The 12,225-nt window shown below is 58.8% G+C and overlaps 1 protein-coding gene across 7 annotated transcripts in view; it reads left to right on the top strand.

Annotated features, from left to right (window-relative positions):
- Positions 1-8,779, top strand: part of LINGO1 (leucine rich repeat and Ig domain containing 1) — a 190,933-nt gene extending 182,154 nt beyond the window's left edge. For all 7 annotated transcript variants that reach the window (XM_046010162.1, XM_046010159.1, XM_046010160.1 and 4 more), the window contains one exon: positions 5,851-8,779. In XM_046010162.1, coding sequence (XP_045866118.1) covers positions 5,863-7,707 — 1,845 coding nt within the window. In that variant the 5' untranslated portion in view covers positions 5,851-5,862 and the 3' untranslated portion in view covers positions 7,708-8,779. The remainder of the gene's footprint in view (positions 1-5,850) is intronic.
- Positions 8,780-12,225: the final 3,446 nt, after the last annotated feature.

The following is a 12,225-nucleotide window of genomic DNA, read 5'->3' as shown; positions in this document are numbered from 1 at the left end:
TTCTCTGCCCTCCCACAGTCCCTGTGCCAGGAGGCAACCCCGGCCCAATTAGGCTGGCCTGGGACCGAGTTTGCCCCATTAGCAGCTCACGCCTGCAACCATTATCAGCCATTCACACCTCAGCAGGGATTAGCCCTGGAAAGCCAGAACGGAGTAGCTTTAGAAGGAGCCCCAACTGGTCAGGATTTGGGGCAGGAGAGAAGCAATTAAAAGTCCCTGGATGCTCCCCCCCCACCTTAGTTTGCACCATTCCGTCCCTCAACAATGCCCCCCTTCTCTTCTTGGCCTGTGGAGCCTGAGCTCAGGGGACGCCTCCTCCTCCTCCAGGAAGCTCTCTGAAGAGCCTAGCCTAGGAGGGGCTGTTCTCAGGAGCTGCTCCAGCCTTGGTTTGACTGGCTCTCCTACCCCTTTGAAGATGGGCGTGGTTCCATCAGCCTCAGCTCTCCCCTGGGGGCTCCTAATCTGGGAGACACAGAGGGGAGGCCCCAGAAACTGTGAAACCTCCGACAGGAGGCAAGGGAGCAAGGCAAACGCAACAGACCCCCTCAGAGATCCAGAGGGGGGCACCCAGAGGGGTGATCCCTTCTTGAGCTGGATTCTGAAAGCCGAATGGGAGGTCTCTGGGCCTGTGGTGGGCAACCAGCTGGCACTGCAGGAGAAAGGCCCCAACCTGGGATGACCGTAGAGGGCTTCCTAGGCAGACCTCACTCCATCCCCACCGGCACCCTGCTCCCTGCCACTGACACGCTTCATTTCAGGAAAGGGATCCAGGGGCCCCATGTCCTGGAACTGAAAGCCAAGAAGGGCCCTCAGGCAGGCACACGGGGACTTGGGGACAGGGCAAGTCACGAGGACTCTGCCTGTTCCCTGGTCACCTTGCAGGAGTGCCTTCCCCTTCCTGAGCAATCAGCTCTCCTGCGTGGGATGGGACCAGGCCAGGATGTGGTAACAGGCCCTGTGGTGGGTAGTTGAGTCTGCAGGCCAAGCTCACTCCCTCTCTGCCCCCCGCCCCCCAACCCCGGCCGCCCCTACCCGCCTGCTGCCCCGGGTACCCATCTCTCTCCTCCGTTTTCTCTGCCTCTCTCTCCTCCTCCCTTTCTTTCCTGTGTGCCCCACCCCCCACCGTGTATCTTTTCTTCTCTATTTCTGTCAAGTTTCCTCTCTCCAGCTTATTTCCGGGGTGGGGGTGGGCAGAGCTGGATAGGGCTGCAGGCAGACCCCCTTGGCCCCCTCCCCAAGCCAGCCATCTCTCCTCACTGCCCCCTGCTGCAGACCCTGTCGTAGAGGGTGTGATGGTGCACGTCTTATTTCCACATGGGGCGACAGCCTGCTTCAGGTGCTCAGGTCCCACAGCCGGGCTATCCCACAGAGGCCCTGGGCCGGTGCCTCCCTGCTCAGGACCCCACGCCTGTGTGTGCTCGGGAGCCCTGTGCTCCCTGCAGAACGCTGAGTGGGAACACCATGAAATATGGATACTGTAAACCTAAAATAACTAACCCATTCCGTGCTGCACCCAAACTAGGTGAGACTCTAGCAGAGACTGTGGCGGCAGGCACTGGAGGAAAAACAGTGTGTTCAACACACACAGTTGAGGAAAGGCTTTTGTGGGGTTTGGGGGGGCAGGTGCCTGCTTGCAGTTATCCGAGGACAGGTGCCTGCCTTGGGCCCTGGGCCCTCACCCACTGCCCTGATTCCCCCCTCCCCGCCCCCGTGTGTCCACAAGCATTCACAGCTGGCAGCTCTGGGGGCAAGCAAGGTGACCAGGAGGAACGGAGCTCTGCTGCCCCCTAATTTTGTGCCTAGGCTGAAGGCAAATGAATTCCCTTTTGGAAGCCTGGGTTCTCATTTGTAAATGGTTAAAAAAAAAAAATACCTCTTTTGAGACGGAGTGACCCCTGGCCTCCCTCCCTAAATCCACTCACAGGGACTTGCCCCTTCTGTCCCCATCAGCCACCTGTCTCATCCTGAGCCCCACAGGGCACAGCCCCATGGTGAGGCCTTTCACATAGATCCTTCCAGCCCCAGTGGAGCTACAGTTTGGAGCCCGAGCCCCTGCTCCTCTTCACCCCTAACCAGGTTTGAGAATGTTGAGTTTCTAGCTGGAGGAAGTCAGTTTCTGCTGTGGGCTCTCTCGGAGAGCCTGAAATCCACCCCTCACTGCACGTTGAAGGAAGCAGACCAGAGAGGGCAGGCCTTGCCTGAGGTCACACAGCAGCGTGGCCGGTGTGGGGAGCAACGAAGCCAAGTATTTATGGCCTGGCACAGGAATAACAGTGTGGTGGTGGGAGGCGGCCCTCTGCACGCAGGTCTGAAGGCACAGCCTCCCGCGCCGCTCGGGCACTGGGAGGACCCAGGCTGCCATGGGGTCTGAATATTGTGCCCTGGGCACAGCTCTCCCTCTGCCTGCCCACCTGCCTGCCTTTGATGTTTATTCCTTTTGTATTTATTGGTCCAATTTTTAAACTCTTGCTCTTGTGGGAAGCCCTTCAGGGGGCAGGGATTCGAAACAAAACGCTGATTAAAGTGCATAAAACACTTCTCCTTTGCAGTTGCAGGAGTAACCAGCAGGATTCACGGTGCCGGGAAGGCAGGAGTGGCTCATTGCCTGCTCAGCAGCTCTGGTGTCCCCTGCAGACACAGCCCTGGCACTGTCCCTGGATAACAGGGACCCCATGGTGGGGGATGGTTAGACTGGGAGACTTGGCCTGTGTGTGGGGCTCCTGCTGTGCTGGCTTGGTCAGGCCTCTTAAACTCTCCAGGCCTCAGTTTCCCCTCTTTTCAGGAAAGCCACATGTAAAAGGTGAGGGGTGAGGCAGTCTGCAGGCCATGCCCTCCTGAAGCTGTGTTGGTCCTGGGGTGCGTTGCTTTTTGTTCTGCAGGGGGTCAGGGTGGGGTGGGGGGCGGAGGATAGCCAGGCGAGGCCATGCCAGTCAGCCTTTCCATCAACAGATTTGAATTCCCCAGGTCTCTCCCTGCTCACTCAGAGGGCCCTCAACCCCTGCAGAAAACTCCTGTGTACGCTCTGTCTGTCCAAGAACATCACTGGGGGCTGTTCTGTGAGGCAGGAGCCGCCATGACTGACCCAGCATCGAACACACAGGTGCAGTGGCAAGTGCTGAGGCTTTGGAACATATTTCTCTCTTCATTCAGGTTGCCAGGAAGCTCACCCCTTTTGTCATTACGCCGGACTGGGTGGTATTCTTCCCTTACTGGCCTGCCTTATCTTTTTATCGTCTTATGGCCTAATATTTTCTGTCAGTTGGCTCAAGTGATTTTTACAGGCATGTGCTGTACAGTAGTCGCAAAATATCTCTACTAGTAAGTGTAAGATGCTTCGATGTTCCAGGAGAAAGACAATTTCTGACTGCGTAGGTTATGGATGGCTTCATGGAGGAGGTGGCCTTTGGGAAAGGAGGTCACAAAGGCCACTGGGGCAGGAGGCTGGGAGAGGTCTTCAGAAGGGTAGTTTAGAGCCAGGACAAGTGGGGGAGGGACACGTGTAACAGGCAGGCTGGTCGGAGATGTAAATGGTGGTCTGGTGAGGCAAGGTGGTGGTGGCTTTGAAAGCCTCATTCTGGTGTGTGTGTGAGGGGTTTCCCAACATCTCAGGTGAGCTGTGTCCTGGCCACCCCCGCTCTTGGTCCTCAACCCCTGTCCAGCAGCCCCCACCTTGCCCACCAGCACAGCTCTGAGCTGGGCGCCCCAAGTCCTGTTTAGCTCTCCAGGTCCCCAGCCTCACACCCCAGCCTCACACCCGCGCCGGCCCCAGCTGCTGGCCCAATTACTTATTGATCGCCTGTCAGGATGTTTGCTTTTCTGGTGGGTCAATGGAGCGTGTGTGACTGTGGAAAATGGCCTGGTGGGGGTAGGGTGGGGGAGGATAAACCAGAGTCTAGAGAGAGGATGAGAGAGAGGCAGGGGCGGTGGACAAAGCCGCTGGGGATAACAGAACCTCGAAGATTCCATAACGTGTCAGTGACACCCAGAGCCCCCTCTGGTTAACCAGTCACTTAGTCTGTCACCAACCAGGGAGCACCTGTCAGGCCTGGGAGAGACCGCTGGAGCCCTGGAAGGTGTGTGGCTTGTCTCACAGAGCAGAACTCTGGTCCCACATCCACCCCCCTCTGCAGGCTGGAGCCACAAGCTCCTTGAGCCCCTGTCGCCTGAAGGGGGCTGAGTGATAAGACCCATGACCTTGAGAGCAGAGGCTCTGTACCAGTGTAGAAGTGGGGCTGGGAGAGCTAAGGGAGAGGTGTGGGAACCCTCCCCACCTAGGCTTCCCCTTCCTGCACAGAACCCCCCCAGGCACCATGCATGTGGAGTATATGAACGGGCAGCCGTCGGTCGGGCTCTGTTTCGACCCTTTATGACCATCTGGCCCACCCTTGGGAGTTGGAGAAGTCCACACTCGCCCTCCTGCCCCCTACTTGCCCTGCTAGGGCAGTTTCCCAGGCAGTGGAATGGAGGAGGGACGGAGGAGATGGGGTGGCAGTCTGGCATAAATGGGAACAAGTCACCTATCAAGGCGGCTGGCAGAGAGTCATGGAAGGGCTAGCTCCCGCACACCTCTTGCCTACTCCTCCTGCAGCCTGTGCTCAAGCCAGGCCCCTCTCCTGGTGCCATTATCCTTGTCATGGGAACCCAAGCCCTGCATGTTTCTCAGGGCCCAGCTGTAACAAGCCTTGCATCCTCAGTGCCTCAGTGGGGACTGGGTCTCCAGCTGCCGGGCCGTGGCAGCCCATGGCAGACCCTGATGGCCCCCACCTCAGACCAGCAGCTGCCCAGAACCCTGGTTCTAGGAGGAGCGAGATCAGTACCCCGAGAGATAGACAAAGTCTGGTGGTCCTTCATCCCCCCCCATCCCCCCCTGGGGGGTCAGAAAAATCTTCTTGGAGCAGTGGCCATTAGATCAGGCTGTGGAGATGGGGTTTCAACAGGCAGGGGAAGGGGCATTCCTAGAAGAAACGACTGTAGGGGCCAAGACCAGGAACACTCGTTCGCTGGGCCCTGAGCCCTGAGCTCAGGAGTCTGGGTGGGTCACAGCGGAGGGGAAAGTCAGAAAGTCAGAGAGGAAGAGGAGAGTCAGAGAGACTCCACAGCAAGGCATCAGGGCAGAGTTCCAGCATTCTGGGACTTTCTGCTCAGAAAGCCCACTGGGGAGCAGATTCATGAACCCTGGCAGATGCCACTGGGTTTGCTGATATCCCAGGGCTCTTGGGCTGGGGGCTTAGATGCAGTGCCGGCGAGGAGGGGTCCGAGGTGTCGGGGCTTGGGGAAGTTCAGGCTGAGGGTGGCCCCCAGCAGCTTCTGAAGCCCTGGCCTGGCAGGCGAGGGACCAGACACGCTCCTCCGCAGGCTGTTCCCAGAGGCTTCAGCCCTTGAGCCCCTTTGATTCCCCATGTGAGCCCTGAGGCAACTCAGCAGGTTTGGCTTTATCCCTGATGAGCACCAGGGGAAGCTGAGGCTCAGGGTGTGTGGCTGGGTACGGGGTGCCTGCCTGCAAGGCATAAAATATAAAGGAGGTGGACACCGCCTGGAGTGCCCATACCAGGCTCCTCTGAGACAACCCTGCCCCTTCCGTGCACCCCTACCCCAATCCCAGGAATGCTGGGGAGTTCCTCTGGGAGGGCTCTGGGCAGGGTAAGGAGCACGGAGGATGCAGCATGGGGTGGTGGGAGGCTCTCTGGCCCAGGCATCTGGACCTCACTGTGGGGTCCCAGGTGCCCCCCCCCGCCCTCTCTGTGTCAGGGACTCCCCCCCACCAAACAGGGTAGAAGGGCCCAGCGCGGGACTGGCCCAAACACCATCCTCTAACCATGCCCTCCATTCTGTGCTTGCTCCTGGCTGCAGGTGAGTGAGAGGATGCTGGCGGGGGGCGCGAGGAGCATGCCCAGCCCCCTCCTGGCCTGCTGGCAGCCCATCCTCCTGCTGGTGCTGGGTTCGGTGCTGTCAGGCTCAGCCACCGGCTGCCCGCCACGCTGCGAGTGCTCGGCACAGGACCGCGCGGTGCTCTGCCACCGCAAACGCTTCGTGGCGGTCCCCGAGGGCATCCCCACCGAGACCCGCTTGCTGGACCTGGGCAAGAACCGCATCAAGACGCTCAACCAGGACGAGTTCGCCAGCTTCCCGCACCTGGAAGAGCTGGAGCTCAATGAGAACATCGTGAGTGCCGTGGAGCCTGGCGCCTTCAACAACCTCTTCAGCCTTCGGACGCTGGGGCTGCGCAGCAACCGGCTGAAGCTCATCCCTCTGGGCGTGTTCACAGGCCTCAGCAACCTGACCAAGCTGGACATCAGCGAGAACAAGATCGTCATCCTGCTGGACTACATGTTCCAGGACCTGTATAACCTTAAGTCGCTGGAGGTGGGCGACAACGACCTCGTCTACATCTCGCACCGCGCCTTCAGCGGCCTCAACAGCCTGGAGCGGCTGACGCTGGAGAAGTGTAACCTGACCTCCATTCCCACAGAGGCGCTGTCGCACCTGCACAGTCTCATCGTCCTCCGGCTCCGGCATCTCAGCATCAACGCCATCCGGGACTACTCCTTCAAGAGGCTGTACCGGCTCAAGGTCTTAGAGATCTCGCACTGGCCCTACCTGGACACCATGACCCCCAACTGCCTCTATGGCCTCAACCTGACCTCTCTGTCCATCACGCACTGCAACCTGACCTCCGTGCCCTACCTGGCTGTGCGCCACCTGGTCTATCTCCGCTTCCTCAACCTCTCCTACAACCCCATCAGCGCCATCGAGGGCTCCATGTTGCATGAACTGCTGCGGCTGCAGGAGCTCCAGCTGGTGGGCGGGCAGCTGGCCGTCGTGGAGCCCTATGCCTTCCGCGGCCTCAACTACCTGCGTGTGCTCAACGTCTCGGGCAACCAGCTGACCACGCTGGAGGAGTCGGCCTTCCACTCGGTGGGCAACCTGGAGACGCTCATCCTGGACTCCAACCCGCTGGCCTGTGACTGTCGGCTGCTGTGGGTCTTCCGGCGCCGCTGGCGGCTCAACTTCAACCGGCAGCAGCCCACGTGTGCCACGCCCGAGTTCGTCCAGGGCAAGGAGTTCAAGGACTTCCCTGACGTGCTCCTGCCCAACTACTTCACCTGCCGCCGCGCCCGCATCCGGGACCGCAAAGCCCAGCAGGTGTTCGTGGACGAGGGCCACACGGTGCAGTTCGTGTGCAGGGCGGACGGCGACCCGCCACCTGCCATCCTCTGGCTCTCGCCCCGCAAGCACCTGGTCTCGGCCAAGAGCAACGGGCGGCTCACCGTCTTCCCCGACGGCACGCTGGAGGTGCGCTACGCCCAGGTGCAGGACAACGGCACGTACCTGTGCATCGCGGCCAACGCGGGGGGCAACGACTCCATGCCTGCCCACCTGCACGTGCGCAGCTACTCGCCCGACTGGCCCCATCAGCCCAACAAGACCTTCGCTTTCATCTCCAACCAGCCGGGCGAGGGAGAGGCCAACAGCACCCGAGCCACCGTGCCTTTCCCCTTCGACATCAAGACCCTCATCATCGCCACCACCATGGGCTTCATCTCCTTCCTGGGCGTCGTCCTCTTCTGCCTGGTGCTGCTGTTCCTCTGGAGCCGGGGCAAGGGCAACACGAAGCACAACATCGAGATCGAGTACGTGCCCCGCAAGTCGGATGCGGGTATCAGCTCCGCCGATGCACCCCGCAAGTTCAACATGAAGATGATATGAGGATGGGGCAGGGGGGGCAGGGATCCCTGGGGCAGGCCGGGAAGGGGAAGGGGCCTGGCTGCTGTGCTCGCTCCTTGGGCCTTCCCGCCTCCCCTCCCTGCCCTGGCCCTACACACACACACACACACACACACACACACACACACACACACCCCTGTTCCCTGCGGCTCCCCTCCTCCGCCCCCCTCCGCCTGCCCTCTGCCTACTAGGACCTCCGCAGGCCAGGCCTGGGGACCCCACCTGCACAGGGGCACACATTGACAGACTGGAGTCGGAAGCCGACAGACCGACATGTGGCACAGTCAATAATTCAATTAAAAAAAAAAGAGTTACGAACTTCCTCTGTAACTTGGGTTTCAATAATTATGGATTTTTATGAAAACTTGAAATAATAAAAAGAGAAAAAAAACTATTTCCTATAGCTAGTCGGAATGCAAACTTTTGACGTCCTGATTGCTCCAGGGCCCTCTTCCAACTCAGTTTCTTGTTTTTCTCTTCCTCCTCCTCCCCCCCCCCCCCTTTCTCCTCCTCTTCCTCCTTTCTCTTCTCTTCCCCTATGGGGAGGGATCACTCAGGAAAACAGGAAAGGAGGCTCCGGCCACACCTGCCCGGGCAGCTGACAGGAGTGGGCAGGGGAGGCAGGTGTGGGCTGGCTCTGGGCTGGCCATTTGCAGGTAGCAGGTGGAGGAGAGATAGGGCTGCCTGATGGGGGTGGAGACTGTTGGCCAAGATGCCAGGAAGCGCTACTGCCAGGGGTCGGGGGCCTGGCTCGTGTGTGGCTGAGACTCTGGACAGGGGCTGGGGTCCTCCTGGAGGACAGCATAGTCGGTGGAGAGAGCCAGGGGCTGGAGGCAGGACCGAGGCCTAACCTCTGGTCCCAGCTCTGCCGCTGACCTACTGTGTGGCTTCAGACAGGTCAATGACCCTCTCTGGGCCTCAGTCTCCACATTGTACAAATGGAAAACGTGACTCCCCGCCCTGCCTACCTCACAGGGCTGTTGTGAGGAATTGATGAGATGATGTATGTGAAACACTTTGTAACCTGTAAAGCGCTGTGCACATGTGTGGGTGACTGTTCTCATTATGGTCATTATTATCTCACCGTGGGGTGTGGGGTTCCTGAAGGGCTCTCCATGGGGTCAGGGTTGGGGGCAGACCCTGGGCAGGCCCTGGAAGGGCTGCTCGCTCCAGGGCCTTAGAGAGGCTCCTCCTAGAACAGCAGCCCAGACCAGCACTGTCTGCTGAGCCTACCGGGGCTCTGGAGAATCGTGGGCTGGGGAATGGGGCCCCCTGTACTGGGGCTGACCTGGAGGGTCAGAAGCTGCACTGCCCACTCACACCAAACCCGGCCACTCCACACTCTGTCCTGGGAAGGGCTGCGCCAGATGACAGAGGTGTCAAGGGCCAGTCCGGAAGCCTTGTAACTCTCCCTGATTCCGAGGGGCCTGGCTCAGAAGGCCAGCATCTCCGTTGGGCAGGGAGGGCGCTGAGGTCAGGCAGGCCTTGCTTCTCCCCTCCACAGTTCCTCTTTCTCCTCGGGGACCTGTTGGATTCAACCCCACAGCGGGGTGAGCCCTGCTGCCTGGAAGTCCTCAGGTCAAAGGGTCTGGTGATGCAGGAATGGACAGGCACAGACGTAGCTGAACGTGGAGGGGAAGCCCTCGGGAGGTCAGCCCTTGGCAGAGATTTCCAAAATGCAGTGTCTCCGACTGGGACTCCTCCCAGGACTCACATGCCCAACCTGAGCAGGCACGGACCAGGTAGCACCTTCTGAAGCAAGCCTCTGGTGGGGGGCATGGCAAGCCCAGTTGGGCACGGAGGGGCACTCCCTCCCTCACTCCCTCCCTTACTCGGCTCATCTGCAGGGGTCCGGAGGGCCTGCTCTGCTCCTGCTTCCCCGCTGATGCAGCTTTGCAGCTGGGCCACGCTGCCCTGCACCCCTGCAGCCACCCCACAGCTGTCCTTGGCCCTGGGGAGGCCAGCAACCACCCCATGGCTGTCCTTGGCCCTGGGGAGGCCTCAAGCCCTCGGAACTGTGGTTTTATCCCCCGGAACACATAGGAGCCACTCCCCATTGGATTCGGGGATGCTGGTATGGTAAAGGTTGATGGTCCCCGGGGAGCAGCCTAGACATGATTATAGGCTCTGAGCTTTGCGGTCAGATCTGGGTTGGAGGTCCTGTTCTAGCACTTACTGAGGTGTTCAGGATTGTTACTTAATCCCTCTGAGCCTTGGTCTGCTTATCTGTCACGTAAAGAGATGATCTTACTCCTTTTGGTCGTGAGGACATTAAATGAAGGAGCACGGGTGGATCTGTTTGGTGTGGTACCTGATGCCCAGTAAGCCCTCTGCCAGTGGTGGTGGTGGTTACTGTCAAGGACAACTTTGGTACAGATGCAGAGACTGAGACCAGAGAGGGTGGTAGCATATCCAAAGCCGCACAGCTTCGAAGTTTCAAAACCAAGGCCCGGGAGTTCTAGACTCCCAGAGCCACAGATTTCTAAGCCTGGCAGAGGGCTGCTCAGAGCCAGGCCTTGCGACCCCCATCTAGCAGGAGACCACTTTGGGGAGCACAGGAGCAGGGAGGGGAGTCCTTGGGCAAGGAGGTGGCTTGTACATAACAAGAGGCCAGTGGTATGTGAAGCTCCAAGAAGCTAATAGGCCTGCTTACCTCCAGAGAGACAGGTGCACAGGTTGTCCATGGCTCCAGCCCTAGATACATTGGTGGGCACTGTTCTCCCTCAGGAGCCAGCCTGTGGGATTGTTACTTACCCCTCTGAGGTGCCTGGGATTTCACAAGTTTCTGGTAAGAACAAGAGGTTCAAGGGGCCAATTTCTTCTTGGCTACCTTGAGGGAAACAGACCTCTGAGGAACCTCAAGGACACAAGAAAATTGTGAGGTTGTTTTCAGATAGGGGAGAGAGTTCTTCTGGGGTAATGTAAATGCCCCAGGGCAGAGGTTGGGTTGACCCAAGCAAAAGAAGCCTGGGTTTTAGAACTGCCCCCTCCTAGGCGTGGGACCTCTATGTATTGAAGATAGTTGTGAACTCAAGAGCCCCGCGAGATCCAAGGGGGAATGTTGCAAAGTCAGACTGCAGCAAGCACTTGGATCATGGCCACCCGATAGGATGAATCTGGGGCCTGGAGAGGGGAAGTGACCCACTCCGAGTCACACAGCAGAGTGATGGATGGGCAAGGGCTTTGGGATCAGGTCCAATTCCATCTCAGGTGTGACAGCCACTTGCTGTGCAGTGATCACCAGCACTGTTACATGGCATCTTTACAGACAGGCAGGGAAGTGGCAGTTGAACTCAGGAACGGGGAGGGAAAGGGACTGTATGGGGGACAGTGGGAAACAGGGAGCTGGAGCTTCAAATGAGACTGGGGTAGAAGTCACGCCTGGTGATGCCCTCTGATTTGCCACCAAAAGCCTCAGGGCTGTGTGGGAGGATGGGAGCAGACCCAGGTCATCACTGCTGTTTGCCCAGGACAGAAAGACTGGCCATGCCCTGGGGCCCTGGAGGACAAGGCCACCACCTGTGTGTGTTTGCAGGGATGGAGGTGACAGGGAGCCAGGGAGAAGTGGTCAGAGGAGCCATGTAGACCCTGGCTGCTATTAGGAGTCCCGGGAGACTTAAGCCTTTCAGGGCCTGGAGTCAGGGTTCATGAGGTATAAGGAAGGGGTGCAGCTCAGACCATCTGGAATCAAGTGATTTACTGAGGACCTCACAGAACCTAGTTCCGTGGTCTGTATCACCTTACCTGCTTCTCTCCCCAGTTTGATGTTCCTCTGATGACACAGGGTTAAAAGTCACCGCAGTTCCCATTCCAAAACCTCAACTCCAATCTGGTTTGCTAGCATCTCTGATCTCTTCATTCACAATCTCCAGAGGAGAAAAGTCTGATTGGCCACCTGCCAACCAGTGGATTGGTTGCCCTAAGTCAGATGCTCATCCCCTTATCCAATTAGCTGAGGCCAAAGAACTCAACCTGATCTAAGTCAAGTTCAGGTGAAGATGATGCTGAAAGGCCCAAGGGACCCTATCGGTCATTTATTGCTACATTACAACCACCCCAAAACTCAGTGGTGCAAAATAACAACCAATCTTTGCTCCAATGTGCAACCTGGGCAGGGCCTGGTAAAGGCAGCTCATCACTGCTGTGCGTGGTGTTGATTAGGGAGACCTGACCGGGGCCAGAAGATCCTCAGGGGCCTCCGGCCAGGTCTGTCTCAGCTGGGGAGGCCAGAGGGTTGGAGGCCAGCCTGCTCCTCCATTTCCGTGCAGTCTCTCCAGTGGGCTAGCTGGTGGCTTAGCACTCTAAGGCGGCCAAGTGTCTCGAAGGAGACTGCCAGGTCTCTCGAAGCCCAGGCCAGGAGTCAAGGCCATTCACAGGCCCGCTGAGCTTCAAGGGGAGGGAGGACAGCTGCCAGCTCTTGGTGGGAAGAGCCACAAAGTCACAGGATATGGGCGTGCAGGACACGAGGGTTAGTGCGGCCCCCGCTGGGGACCTCCATGG

The sequence above is a fragment of the Meles meles genome, chromosome 6 (genome assembly GCF_922984935.1).
Source record: "Meles meles chromosome 6, mMelMel3.1 paternal haplotype, whole genome shotgun sequence".
NCBI lineage: Eukaryota > Metazoa > Chordata > Mammalia > Carnivora > Mustelidae > Meles > Meles meles.
Note: the sequence above shows the minus strand (reverse complement) of the source record. Positions and strands in the feature narration are given on the sequence as shown.